This window comes from Cervus canadensis, chromosome 22 (assembly GCF_019320065.1).
Source record: "Cervus canadensis isolate Bull #8, Minnesota chromosome 22, ASM1932006v1, whole genome shotgun sequence".
Taxonomy (NCBI): domain Eukaryota; kingdom Metazoa; phylum Chordata; class Mammalia; order Artiodactyla; family Cervidae; genus Cervus; species Cervus canadensis.
Genome location: NC_057407.1, coordinates 5,525,296 through 5,538,232, shown reverse-complemented (window position 1 = coordinate 5,538,232; position 12,937 = coordinate 5,525,296). Strand labels below are relative to the sequence as shown.

General features: G+C 52.0%; 1 protein-coding gene across 2 annotated transcripts in view; it reads left to right on the top strand.

Moving 5' to 3' along the window:
* SLC6A1 (solute carrier family 6 member 1) overlaps nt 1-11,484 on the top strand; it is a 41,922-nt gene extending 30,438 nt beyond the window's left edge. For both annotated transcript variants that reach the window (XM_043443112.1, XM_043443113.1), the window contains exons 9-16: nt 393-496; nt 802-926; nt 1,744-1,856; nt 2,208-2,339; nt 3,824-3,926; nt 5,672-5,772; nt 6,667-6,834; nt 9,059-11,484. In XM_043443112.1, the coding sequence (XP_043299047.1) occupies nt 393-496; nt 802-926; nt 1,744-1,856; nt 2,208-2,339; nt 3,824-3,926; nt 5,672-5,772; nt 6,667-6,834; nt 9,059-9,163 (951 nt within the window). In that variant the 3' untranslated portion in view covers nt 9,164-11,484. The remainder of the gene's footprint in view (nt 1-392; nt 497-801; nt 927-1,743; nt 1,857-2,207; nt 2,340-3,823; nt 3,927-5,671; nt 5,773-6,666; nt 6,835-9,058) is intronic.
* Nucleotides 11,485-12,937: the final 1,453 nt, after the last annotated feature.

Sequence of the window (12,937 nt, the reverse complement as noted above, 5' to 3'; positions counted from 1 at the left end):
AATTTTATATCCTGCAACTTTACTATATTCATTGATTAGCGCTAGTAATTTTCTGGTAGAGTCTTTAGGGTTTTCTATGCAGAGGATCATGTCATCTGCAAACAGTGAGAGTTTTACTTGTTCTTTTCCTATCTGGATTCCTTTTACTTCTTTGTCTGCTCTGATTGCTGTGGCCAGAACTTCCAACACTATGTTGAATAGTAGTGGTGAGAGTGGGCACCCTTGTCTTGTTCCTGATTTCAGGGGAAATGCTTTCAATTTTTCACCATTGATCTGACTGTCTTTTGTAAGCTCCGGGTGCTGCCTGGTAGAGGCGATTAGTGTAAAAGGTCTTGGGGCCACTCTGGCTGTGATTCTAATTTTGACTATTTTTTAAATCATTCTCCCTGCAGGTGTGGCTGGATGCCGCCACTCAGATCTTCTTCTCCTACGGGCTGGGCCTGGGATCCCTGATCGCTCTCGGGAGCTACAACTCTTTCCACAACAACGTCTACAGGTGAACCCTATGGCCACGCCCTCACGCCACGCCCACCTGTGGCCACACCCTCTGCGCCCCAGCCACGCCCCCATTCACAGCCACACCCCTCCATGGCCACACCCCTCCCCTAGCCCTCCACCCATCTCTGAGCCAGCACCTTCTGGCCACTCCTCCTAGTTCTGCCCCTGCGCTGGTGGTTGGGGGTGGGCACACCAGTAGCTCCCAAATACCCTGGTCCACCTGGTCACTCCATAACCACTGCCCACGGGGTCACCCTCCACCAGCCCCACCCTTCCTGACGCCCGCCCCCCCGCCCCGCGCAGGGACTCCATCATCGTTTGCTGCATCAACTCCTGCACCAGCATGTTCGCCGGATTCGTGATCTTCTCCATCGTGGGCTTCATGGCGCACGTCACCAAGAGGTCCATTGCTGACGTGGCGGCCTCAGGTCAGCACCTGCACCGGCGAGGGTTGGGGGGAGGGGCCAACTGCACAGGCTTTGCCGTCCTCCTCGCCAGCACCACCATGGCCGCCCCCCGGGCTCCCTGGCATCGAGTGTACCTACCCCGCAGCCCTCCTTGCTACAGGGTCCAAGGACAGCAGCCCCCTGTGCTCACGGCAGAGGCTCAGGGAGGCAGCGTGACTTGTCCATTCCCTTTGTGGAGAGCTGGGCAGGTCGTGTGGAAAGAGCATTCTTCACTGAGGTCCTAATCTCCCCTGCCCATGAGGGGAGCTTCCCAGCTGCCCGCTTTCCAGAGCCAGACCCCAGGGAGGTGGCAATCTCCTGTGTTCCAAGGAGACGCTCAAACACAAACTGCTAAACTCCTTGAGCCTTATACCCTGTGCTCCCATCACAGCAAAGGGTTCTAGTGTCCAGTGCCCAGGCCAGACCCCAGCAGCATCCTGGTGCTTCCCTCATCTTCCCTCAAACCAACCAAAGCCAGGACCTGCCCACTCTGCCTCCCGAGCGTCTCTGCAGCTGCCCCTCTCTCTGCACCTGGAACTCTGCACCGCTAGCCAGGCCCCTGCCGTCGCTCATCTCGTCTCACCGGTCCCCTTGCCTCTGAACCCAACCCTGGAGCCCCCCTGCCTCCCCCCAGCCCCCTCCCACACTATTTCTTTGTCTGGAAAGGGAGACTGACAACACTCACTGAAAAGATGACTCTGAACGTGAGATGGGATGAAGCTTAGGAGGCGGGTGTGCTGGGGCGGCCGCGGGTGCTCAGGGCCTTGTGTTTTCTCCTCTTCTGCCTCTCCCTCCACAGGCCCCGGCCTGGCGTTCCTGGCGTACCCGGAGGCAGTCACCCAGCTGCCCATCTCTCCCCTCTGGGCCATCCTCTTCTTCTCCATGCTGCTCATGCTGGGCATTGACAGCCAGGTGAGGACACCGTCCCTGGCACCTTGAGGAGCCCCTCCCAGCCTCCCGGGTCCAGGAACAAGCCAGGAGAGCAGCCCACTGTCTCAGGTCCCCGGGAACATGGCCACGAGTTTCAGACCCCCTAGAATATTCCAGCATGTGAGATGTGAAGGACAGGTCAGCCACCTTGCCCAGTTTCCAGATGGGGAAACTGATGCCCAGAGGGAAGGCCCTCTTCTGAGGTCACGGAGGGAGGTGGCGGGAGAGTCAGGCCTGGATCCCGGGCTCTCCTGGCCCTGCCGGGCCAGAGGGTCAGGCTTTGGTGGGGGGCTGGGGCTGCCCAGGGTGCTGACCTCCGACCCCCCACCGCAGTTCTGCACGGTGGAGGGCTTCATCACCGCACTGGTGGACGAGTACCCCCGGCTGCTCCGCAACCGCAGGGAGCTGTTCATCGCTGCCGTCTGCCTCGTCTCCTACCTGATCGGCCTGTCCAACATCACTCAGGTGAGAGCGTTGGCACGCCTCTGCCGCTGCTGCTGCCTGGGGCCCCTGGCAGACCCTGTGTGCCTCCTCTCGTGTGTTCGCCGAGCACCGTCTCTGTGCCAGGCCCTGAGCCGTGACTCAGGCAGGCTTCCTGCCTTCAAGGGGCTCCCGGGCTGATGGGAGATGCAGACGCTGAGGGGGAAATGAGAACACAGCCTCCCCAACCTGACGTGGGACCCCAGCGACTGCTCCCTGGAGGAGGAAATGCAGGACTCAGCCTGAAAGACTCACAGAGTTAACCTGGGGAGTCAGGTTGGAGCTGGGCCTTGGAACTTGATGCTATCCCTTCCTTTCATTTCCACATTCCTGTTTGTATCCGGAGAGTGAGCAGGCGTCTCTGCATTCAGAGGCTTCCAGGGGACTTCCCTGGTGGCCCACTGGCTAGGACTCCAAGCTCCCAGTGCGGGGAGCCCGGGTTCCATCCCTGGTCAGGGAACTCGATCCTGAATGCTGCAACTGAGGGTCCCACGTGCCTCAGTTAAACTAAGACCTAGCACATCCAAACACATAAATAAAATTTTTTTTCTTTAAAGAAAGAGCTTCCCAGTCTAGTTGGAAGACAGACACACAACTGAGGAATTACACAATAAATACAAATGAGCCTAAAGCTGTGAACACAGCCCTGTGGGTCTTATTTATGATCCGAAAAGCCTTCCCTGGATCCAGATGCCGTTCAGCCCCAGGTTTATTGTTCCTCTGTTACTCCATTCTTCAGAGTCGCTCACCACCTGCTGTGGGTCTGGCGTGACCCTGCAGATTCTGAAGTTAACGTGGCAGAACAAGACAGGAGAGTGGACAGAATGAGCAGTGGGGGTGGGAGGGACGCCGCCTGGGACAGAGTGGTCAGGGAGTGACAGCTGAGCGGAAACTCACTGGTGAGGAAGAGCCAGCTGGGAGAGAGGTCTCACCAGGGGAGGACCGCACCCGGGTGCAGAGGCCCCGGCGTGGGAATGGACTTGGTGAGAGTGGGGGACACTCACCAAGGAAGGCCAGTGTGGAGGTGACGGAGTCGGGGGTTAGGTAGAGGGTGCAGAGCCAGATTGTGCAGGATGTTCCAAATACGTTTTGGATTTTATTTTATGTATCTTTACTTTTTATGTGTTACATTACGGTCTTATTTAAGTCATGGAAGCGCTTATGGGGGGAGACATGACTCGTTTGACATTGTGAACATGTGGCTCGAGTGACTAGTTCCTCTTTCTGCCCTCCAGCCTTCCCAGAAATGGGGTGTTTCTGCCCGCCACTCAGACGTTTTATTCCTAGTCCCCAGAGTCCACACCCACATCCCTGCAGGGCCGCAAGGCCCCCTGTCTTCGCTCTAATTTACTGTCAGGCCTTCTTGCTGCAGGGTAGCTGCCCAACCTGAGCAGCCTGTGTTGACCCTGAATTGAGTGCACTGGACCCCAGGGTAAGGGGACCCATTCTCCCCTCTTCTGCTCTTGCAGGGGGGCATTTATGTCTTCAAACTCTTCGATTACTACTCCGCCAGCGGCATGAGCCTGCTGTTCCTCGTGTTCTTTGAATGTGTCTCCATTTCCTGGTTTTATGGTAAGCACCAACCCCTCCTTCCTCATTCATTCGTTCATCCATTCAGTCATCCTTTCTCCAGTCATCATTCTGCAAATACAGCTTGAACACCAGACCTTTCCCATACATTAATTTATTTGGTCCTCACAGCAATTCAATGAAGTTAGCATAGGACATCCCATATTTGGAAGATACCTTAGCTGAAACTCCAATACTTTGGCCACCTGATGTGAAGAGCTGACTCATTTGAAAAGACCCTGATGCTAGGAAAGATTGAGGGCGGGAGGAGAAGGGGACGACAGAGGATGAGATGGTTGGATGGCATCACCGACTCAATGGACATGAGTTTGGGTAAACTCCGGGAGTTGGTGATGGACAGGGAGGCCTGGTGTTGGAAAGAGTTGGGCACGACTGAATGACTGAACTGAACTCTAAGTTAAACTCCTTTAAAATGGGAGCCAACATTTCTTCATAAATTTTGGGATCAAAGATTTATTTGAAATTTTATCTAGAAAAAGAAATGTAAAACTACAAAAAAATTCTAAAGTTAAATATTTTTTTAAAAGCTAAGCTATAATTAGAAGCATGTATTGTTTTAGAACAGTAGTCATGCACAGTTATGAGAGTTGGACCACAAAGAAGGCTGAGCACCTTTAAAGTTGCTTTTCGAGTTGCAGTACTGGAGAAGACTCTTGAGAGCCCCTTGGATTGCAAAGAGATCAAACCAGTCAGGAAATCAACCCTGAGTATTCATTGGAAGGACTGACGCTGAAGTTGAAGTTCCAATACTTTGGCCATCTGATGCGAAGAACCAACTCATTGGAAAAGACCCTGATGCCAGGAAAGATGGAGGGCAGGAGGAGAAGGGGGTGACAGAGTATTAGATGGTTAGATAGCATCACCGACTCAATGGACGTGAATTTGAGCAAACTCCAGGAGATAGTGAAGGACAGAGGAGCCTGGCATGCTACAGTATGGGGATGCAAGAGTCAGACGTGACTAAGCGACTGAACAACAGCAATAATAAATCATAGAACAAAGAATGCAGGACATGGTGATTTTTGTTTGTTGATTCTGTGGCCTGAGTTTCTAGACTCAACTGCCTGATAGTGAAAAAGCTGTCCTTTTGGGCACTTTGGTTGTCACAGCAAGCTGGTGGTTTTGGAAGAAGTGTTCCCCTGGGTCCCTGGGGGTCCCTGTAGTCCTGCCACCTCACCCTCCTCATCATTCTCCCTTCTTGCTCTCCACCTGGTCTGACCCTCCCAGGTCCTCATTATCAGTGACTTTGCTTTTAAGTCTGCGTGGCACCCAGTGTCCCTCTCATGAACTTCAGGACCTCTGCAGAGTTCTTTCTGCAAGACTGGCAATTCTTCCATGCAGTCTTACCAGTAGCCGCTCATGCATCAGATCAACAGGGGAAACCTCCTTTGCCCAGCAAAGCTTTGAAGGCATTGCTGAGAGAGATGTTGAGTGGGAGGGACCTGAAAGGTGGGGCTGCTTCCTATAGGTACGTCCTCGTGGTGGTAGATGGTTTCACCTTCAGGTGACTGCCCCGCTTGCAGGGGGGGCTTTGGTTATTGAGCGCTTAGCTAACAAGGACCCCCTACCCTGGAGCATTTGCCCTGTGTTACGGACGAGGAAACTGAGGCTCAGAGAGGTTAGGTGACTTGGCCGTGGTTGCAGTGTGAGGAAGCAGCAGGTCGGGGCCTTGAGCTGCAGTCCCCACTGCTCCCACATCCCTCCTGCTCTTGTCCCACCTGTCACAGGCGTCAACCGGTTCTACGACAACATCCAGGAGATGGTCGGCTCCAGGCCCTGCATCTGGTGGAAGCTCTGCTGGTCCTTCTTCACCCCCATCATTGTGGCGGTAAGGACAGGGCCAGACCGGACCCTGGGGTGACTCGGGGCCAGAGAGAAACTTCCGGAGCCAAAAGCAGATGGAAGGGCTCCAGACCTCTATTCCCTAGGAATACTGCTCTCTCCCATTTGTGCTGAGCATTTCCTCTGTTCCCTGGAGTCTTCACGAACCTCAGCACAGCGGCTGTCTTTGCCCCACTTCACTGCTGCGGCGGCCGGGGCTCACCAGCCAGCCTCACCCAGTAGGCATCTTACCACTTGAGCCTACCATCTTCAGGCTCAAATCATGTTGGCCTGATGCTGAAGCCAAACCATCCACATGGGGAGGCCCCGCATTCTCAGCATCCCTCATTCTCTCCTGCAAGGGGAAACTAAGGCAGGAACCGGCCTGGGAGGGACCACCCCCCCCCCCCCCCCCCAGGTCCTTGCAGTGGGGCTGGGCCACTGCATATATTGTGTCCTGCACAAGGGCACGCAGCCAACGGCAGGCTGGGGGTGACCTCCCACCCTTGTTCTGCTTGGCACCTGAGACGAAGGGAGGCCTTTTGCGATTGGTCCTTCCAGAGGAACCACCTTTTGCTATTGGTTCTTCCAGAGCGGATGCCTTTTTCTTATTGGCTCTCCCAGAAGGGAGGCCATTTTCTATTGGCTGTCACAGAGAAGGCACCTTTTACTATTGGTCCTCTCAGAGATGGTGGCTTCTTCTGTTCTACACGAAGTTACCTTATGTCCTAGCAGTGGCCCCGGGTGGAGGATTCCCAAGATGCTGGGCCCTTGTGGGGGCCTTGGGCAGCGCCAGGGCAGGGGTGGAGCACAGTGGACCTGCCGTCTGCAGGGTCTGAGGAAGGGCCTTGGCAGTCCAGTCTGGGTGACCGCCTGGCCCTCCCTCTCTCCCCCTCCGCAGGGTGTGTTCATCTTCAGTGCTGTGCAGATGACCCCTCTCACCATGGGGAGCTACGTCTTCCCCAAGTGGGGCCAGGGCGTGGGCTGGCTCATGGCCCTGTCTTCCATGGTCCTCATCCCCGGATACATGGCCTACATGTTCCTCACCCTGAAGGGCTCCCTGAAGCAGGTAAGCCCGGGCCTTACCCTTCCTGGCGCTGGGCCCCTTCTGTGCTGTGCTGAGCACCACCCCACCCTTGTGAGCACAGTCTGCCTGGGGGCAGACAGGTCGCTAGCCAGTGACAGTAGGGTGTCAGAGGGCACGACTGGGGTGAACCAGGGAGACGGGTTAGCCCTGCCTGCACTGAGGGGGGTTAGAGAAGGCTTTCTGAAAGAGGGGGCAACAAAGAAGACGCCTACGGACAAACCACACTTAAAAGGAGAAGCAGGAAGGAAAGATACAAACGAACTTCTTTACAAAACAGAAATAGATCTACAGACATAGAAAACAAACTTATAGTCACGAAGGGGAAAGGAAAGAGGGGAGGAATAAATTAGGAAGTTGGGATTAACATATATACAGTAATATACACACAGCAGATAAGCAAGGACCTACTGCGTAGCACAGGGAACAATACTCAATAGTTTGTAATAACCTATAAGAGAAGCAGATCTGAAAAGAATAGATATATAAAATAAATGATAGAAGCAGAGAAAATGTCCCTGGAAGAGGATAGGAAGCATGTGCAAAGGCCCAGGGGTATAAACGGATCAGTGTAGCTGGCAGGTAGAGAGGGGAGGTATGCAGGGAGGTGATGAGAGATGAGGCTGGGAATGTAAGAAGGTTGGACCAGATCATGAAGGGCTTGGAAAACCAGGACAAGAACTTTGGGCTTTATCCTGAGTGTTGTACAGAGCCATGAAGGGTGGAATCAGATGTGTTAAGAGCCTAACGCGAGACCTCATGAAAAGCACGCTGCCCCTAGTGGGTTCATAGCAGCTCTTCGTTAAATTATATTGAATCCTCGAGTGAACAAGGCTCTGCTGGAGGTCCAGGGGCTGAGACATTGGTGGAGTAAGGCTGGGCTGGGGGATTCGCCGAGGACGGATGCAGGGCCACAGCTGGGGAGGACCTGGATCTGCACTTCTCAGCCTGACTGCCCTCCAAGAGGTACCTGCCAGACCCACTCAGAGCCGGCAGGAGGGGCTGCAGGTCTGCAGCACAGGGAAGACGTGGCAGAAGCCTCTTCTCCACCCCTTGCGGTCAGGTATTAGCAGAGCAGGGCCCTTACTGCCTTTTCTTCCAACTCCACGTCCAAGGCTTTTGTCTCCCACAGTTCTCTACTAAGTCTCAGAAGGTAGTCAGGAAACGGGAAGGCTCATCTGAGGACAGATGCTGATGGGGTAGGATGGGGGGCAGCGTGTGCAGAGAAGGTGGGTCAGAGTCACACCCCATCAGCAGACATGCTGTGCCAGACGCCACGGTCAGTGCCAGGGACTCAGCCCTGAGCCGCAGTCCCGTCCTCACGGGCATCCCTGGAGGCTCAGCAGTAGAGAATCCGCCTTCAATGCAGGAGACATGGGTTTAAGCCCCTGGGTCGGGAAGATCCCCTGGAGGAGGACATGGCTGCCCACTCTGGTATTTTTGCCTGGAGAATCCCCATGGACAGAGGAGCCTGGCTTTGCAAGTCCATGTGGTTGAAAAGAGTCAGACACAACTTAGGAACTAAGCTACCACCCTGGACAATACATTCTAAGAGAGAAAAGATCCACAATTAAATAAAGTCACGCTTGATGGGGATGAGCAATGTGGAGAAAGGGGGTTTAGGGGGTGCTGGGCAAGGGCTCCCTGAGGAGATATCAGTGAGCCGAGACCTCAGGAGACAGGTCGAGCTGTGTCACCGTCTGAAAGGATGGATGTACCAGTCTGCGGGGACCGCAGGGGCCCTTGCTCAGTGCTGAGGGGGCTTGCCTGGCTAGAGTGGAGGAAGTGAGGGGGTGAAGGGAGAACAGTGAGGTCTGCAGTGAAGGGGCGGAGGCGGGGATGGGGGGACCAGGTCCTGTGAGGCCTTGTAGGGCTTTGGTGAAATGGGGGCGACTGTCGGGTCCGGAGGGACGTGGTCTGACTTCTCTTTTCACCTAATCCCCCCGGCTGGGGTGTCAAGAATAGAATGAAAAGGGTGAGGGGCAAGAACCAAATTAGAGGGGGTGCTGCGACCGGCAGGGGAATTGCTACAATGACCCATGTGAAAGGGGGTGGGCGTGGCCCTGGTGGGAGTCAGCAGAGGCACAGAAGGGGGCTGGGAGCTCCGGCCTTGCAGGCCAGCAGGCGGGAGGAACCTGGAAAGTGGGTGGGCCAAGAAGGAGAAGCCAGCCTCCCGCCATCTTAGCGCTAATCGCTCTGCGGCCCACAGCGGATCCAGGTCATGATCCAGCCGAGTGAAGACATCGTGCGCCCGGAGAACGGTCCGGAGCAGTCCCAGGCCAGCGGCTCAGCCAGCAAAGAGGCCTACATCTAGGGGTGCGGGGCGCCTCGCCCACCCATGCTCTCACCCCCCGCCCCGGCTGCGCGTGACCACCACTTGATGTCTGAAGATACCGTCTATCTCAACCTACCTCGAGTGGCGAGTCCAGACACCATCAGCAGGCAAACAGAGGGAGGTGGGGACAGTCACACCCCCGGGGTTGGGGGGCTCCCACCGTGGGAGGAGTAGATGCTCGCCGGCTGGTGACCTTTATAACCCGGCCTCCCTCCTCCCCCGTCAGCATCGGCCTGTGTGGCTGCTATAATAGATCTTTTTTACTACCCCACCGGCCAGGGAGAAGCGGCGAGGCTGTGGGCTCCTGGCTTTTAGTTTTAATTCCTGACTGTTCTCTTACTGCCAAAACCCATGACTGTTATCTCCGGCTTGGCAGGAGTTGGGTTCTACCAGGAATGCTGCTCTGTGTGTGTGAAAAGGCTATTTTCTGTATAATGGGCATTTCCAGGGAGAGCTCACCTTTAATAAGAGCAGGGAGCCAGTGCTATAGTGTTCTGTTTTTCTCCTTCCCGAGGCAGCTTGACACCCCCGCCCACCCCCGCAGGTCTGTCAGTGTTCCCAGAGCTGCTTTTTCAAGCAGCTGATCCAGTAACCTGTTTCCCTTCCACCCAACTGAACGGGCATCTCTGCACTAAGCTTCCAACTTCCCCCCTCACCCCCCACCCCACCCCCTTCCACACTCCTGGCCAGGCCATTCCGAGGGCACCTGGCCCAACAGTGATCCTTCCAGACAAACCCCCTGCTCCTCGGAAAATGGCTGCAAAGCACAATTGATTTTTTTAACCACCGTTGGTGGTGGAGGGGCTCTGATCCCGCCGGGGCCGTTTCCTAACCAGGAGCCCTTTTCTTAGGCCAGCCTGCTTTGCCGAGCACAGAACCATCCATAGGCAATGGAGGTGAGGTTCTGTGTTTGACTGCAAAGCGGATCCAATGGTCTTAAATGTCTCCTTCTTGAACCGTCTCCCTTACGGCCACCCCAGTCACGCCTGCTGCCTTCTCCCCTCCTCTGAAATTCCCCAGTGGGCATCTCCTTGCTGCCACTAAAATCCACCAGCCCAGTAACCAAGGGGCTGGTGTTAATCCAGACCCCCTCCCCAAGTGCTTCCGAGATTAAAACTGCTTCATTGGGAGGCAGTGTTTGTTCTTTTCCAGAACTGGGCTCCACGGTGGTGGTGGTGATGGTGGCAGATCCAGTAAAGACAGTTTCTTGCAAGCTCCAGCAGCTCAACAGCTTCTCATTTGCTGGGAACATGGGTTCCCGTGTAGCAAGTCGTACATCGTGCCCTGTACTCCTTAGCTAGTTAAACTCACAAGCTGTGTTTTACAACTAATCCTTAATAACTATGGTAAATAACTGTGACTGTGGGTTTTTTTAAATCTTTCATCCTCATCCAGAAGTGACCAGCATACCAGTTCTTGCAATAAGGTATTACCCTCAGAATATCAAGCACATTCTTGTAGAGAAACAAAAAAGTTCATGTATGCATAGAAATGCACACATATGTACATTCATCCTCACGTGTGGTACCTAGGGTCTCATTTGATATTGTGTAGGAAATCTCACAAGCTTTTCCTGAAGTCATCTGTAAAATAGTCTCATCACTAAGGCATCCCAAATGCCAACTGGTGAATCCAGGATCAAAATGCATATGTATTGTTAAATTATAGGGTTTAGAACAAAAGGAACCCTTCTCTGTGTCTCGTGGTCCCACCCCCTCAGCCTTGGCGTGAATTCCTTTAAAATAAGGGCAAGAAGACTTCTAACTTTCTCTTTGTTCTTCATTCTGGAACTAAGAACAAGTCTTTCGAAGACAAATGCAGCGTATTTAATAATGTTTGTAAGCAAATCTAAGTGAGATGTTTGGCAAGAAATCCCTTAACTGATTTCCATCCAAACCCACATATATAGCACAATATTACGTGTCGTATAATTACTGTGAGAACTGTGAATACGTGTAACTTTTTTTAGTATTTGCCCTGGGGAGGGGAAGATATTGTATTATCATATATGCTTTTTTTTTTTTTTGCAATAAGGGTTTATTCTCAGAACACCAAGTAAATCTATCTCTATATTAAAAAATATATGTAATATATACATATTCAAACTATATACAGAGCCTGTTTTAAGAAAATTACAGTATTATTTAGTAAAATGATCTGTTCTATGGACCAAATGTAAAATATTTATAAATGAAGATGCATTTTAAATGTCTATAAATGGTGTTATAACTAGAGCACGGACGTTATGTACGTTTCTAAGAATATAGAGGAAAAAATAATAAAGGTTCTATGATATACAATGTTAGACCTTCAATTCTTGGGGGTGGGGGCACAATAACCTCTTTCATCAGAACAATGATAGACACACACAAAAACACTAAAATATTTTTCCCCAACAGAGAGAGATTTGGGCTCAAAATCGAGGGACATGGAGCTGGACTTCTCCCAGAGTCTTGGAATGAGTGAATAGAAAATGATTCTGAGCCACGTAAGGGAGACGGTTTCACTGTTCTAAAACTATAAGGCGGTCAACTAAATCAAGGTCTAAAGCTAGCATCATAGGAGCATACTTAGTTAACAACACTCACTCTCTGTGACTCATTCCTCAAAATATTTAATTTTAAAATCTTATTTAAAATTTGAATTCTACAGAGAAGTTTTAAGAATGATTCAACAATCACCCATAGTCACCAGCTTTGGTCCTGTTGTTTCTTTTAAGTCTGTCTGTCCATCAGGTTCATCTGGGAAGCAGAAACGCTCCGAGTGTTATGGGATAAGGGATTTATTATAGGAACAAGCATTTTACAGTTGTGGGAGAAATAAGAGAGTAAGGATCTAAGAGAGTTGGGAGATCAGAGGATAGTCACTAATGAGAGGAAGTAGGGGTGGGCCTGGTACATATGAATGGTCAGCCTTTTCCAATGGAGAAAGTTGGCTGAAACACTGTATGAAAGAATCCAAGAACCCAAATTCAGGGACGTTTTATAAACCAACTGGCCTATGTTCATCAAAAATGTCAAAGTCATAAAAGGCAAAATGGAGGAATTTTTCAGATTAAGGAAACATGACCACTAAATGGAATGCCTCCTCCCAAGTTAGACACTGGGCCAGAGGAAAAAATACTTTTATTCGTTTGTGATAAAGGGCATTAGTGGGACATTAGGTGGAATTTTAATAATCTAAAGATTTTAATAAGGTTAGATGATAATATTGTGTCGGTGTTAGTTTCCCGATTTTGACTTGCTTCATGAATACGTATGAGAATATCCTTGCTTTTAGGAAACACATGCTGAAATAGGAGTGAAGGAATACCTTGTCTACAATTTATTCTCCAGTGATTGAGGAAAAATAACAACTTACACATCTGTGGTATGTACATGTGTGTGTTGTGTGTGTGTCGAGTGGGAAAGAGATGAAGGGACAGGCATACATGGAGAAAGACCACCTGAGAAGTCTTGGGGAAGGTTGTACAGAAATTATACAAGTTTTGCAACTTCCAAGTGAAGTTATTTAAACAATTGAGGAAGACCTGGGTGTCGCCTCCATCTGATGAGAGCTGCGCGGGGCTGTGGGGATGGGAGTTCCTGCAGGGGTGAGGCGGAGAGGTGCACACAGGCTTTGGTTTGCACCAGGACCGCTCCTCTCTCACACTCCTGCCGCTGGAACTGTCCCTTTTCTTCTGGAAAGCCCCTCCTTCAGGTCTCAGCCCAGAAGTCACGCCCTTGGATGGTAACAGGCTCACACAGCCAGGCT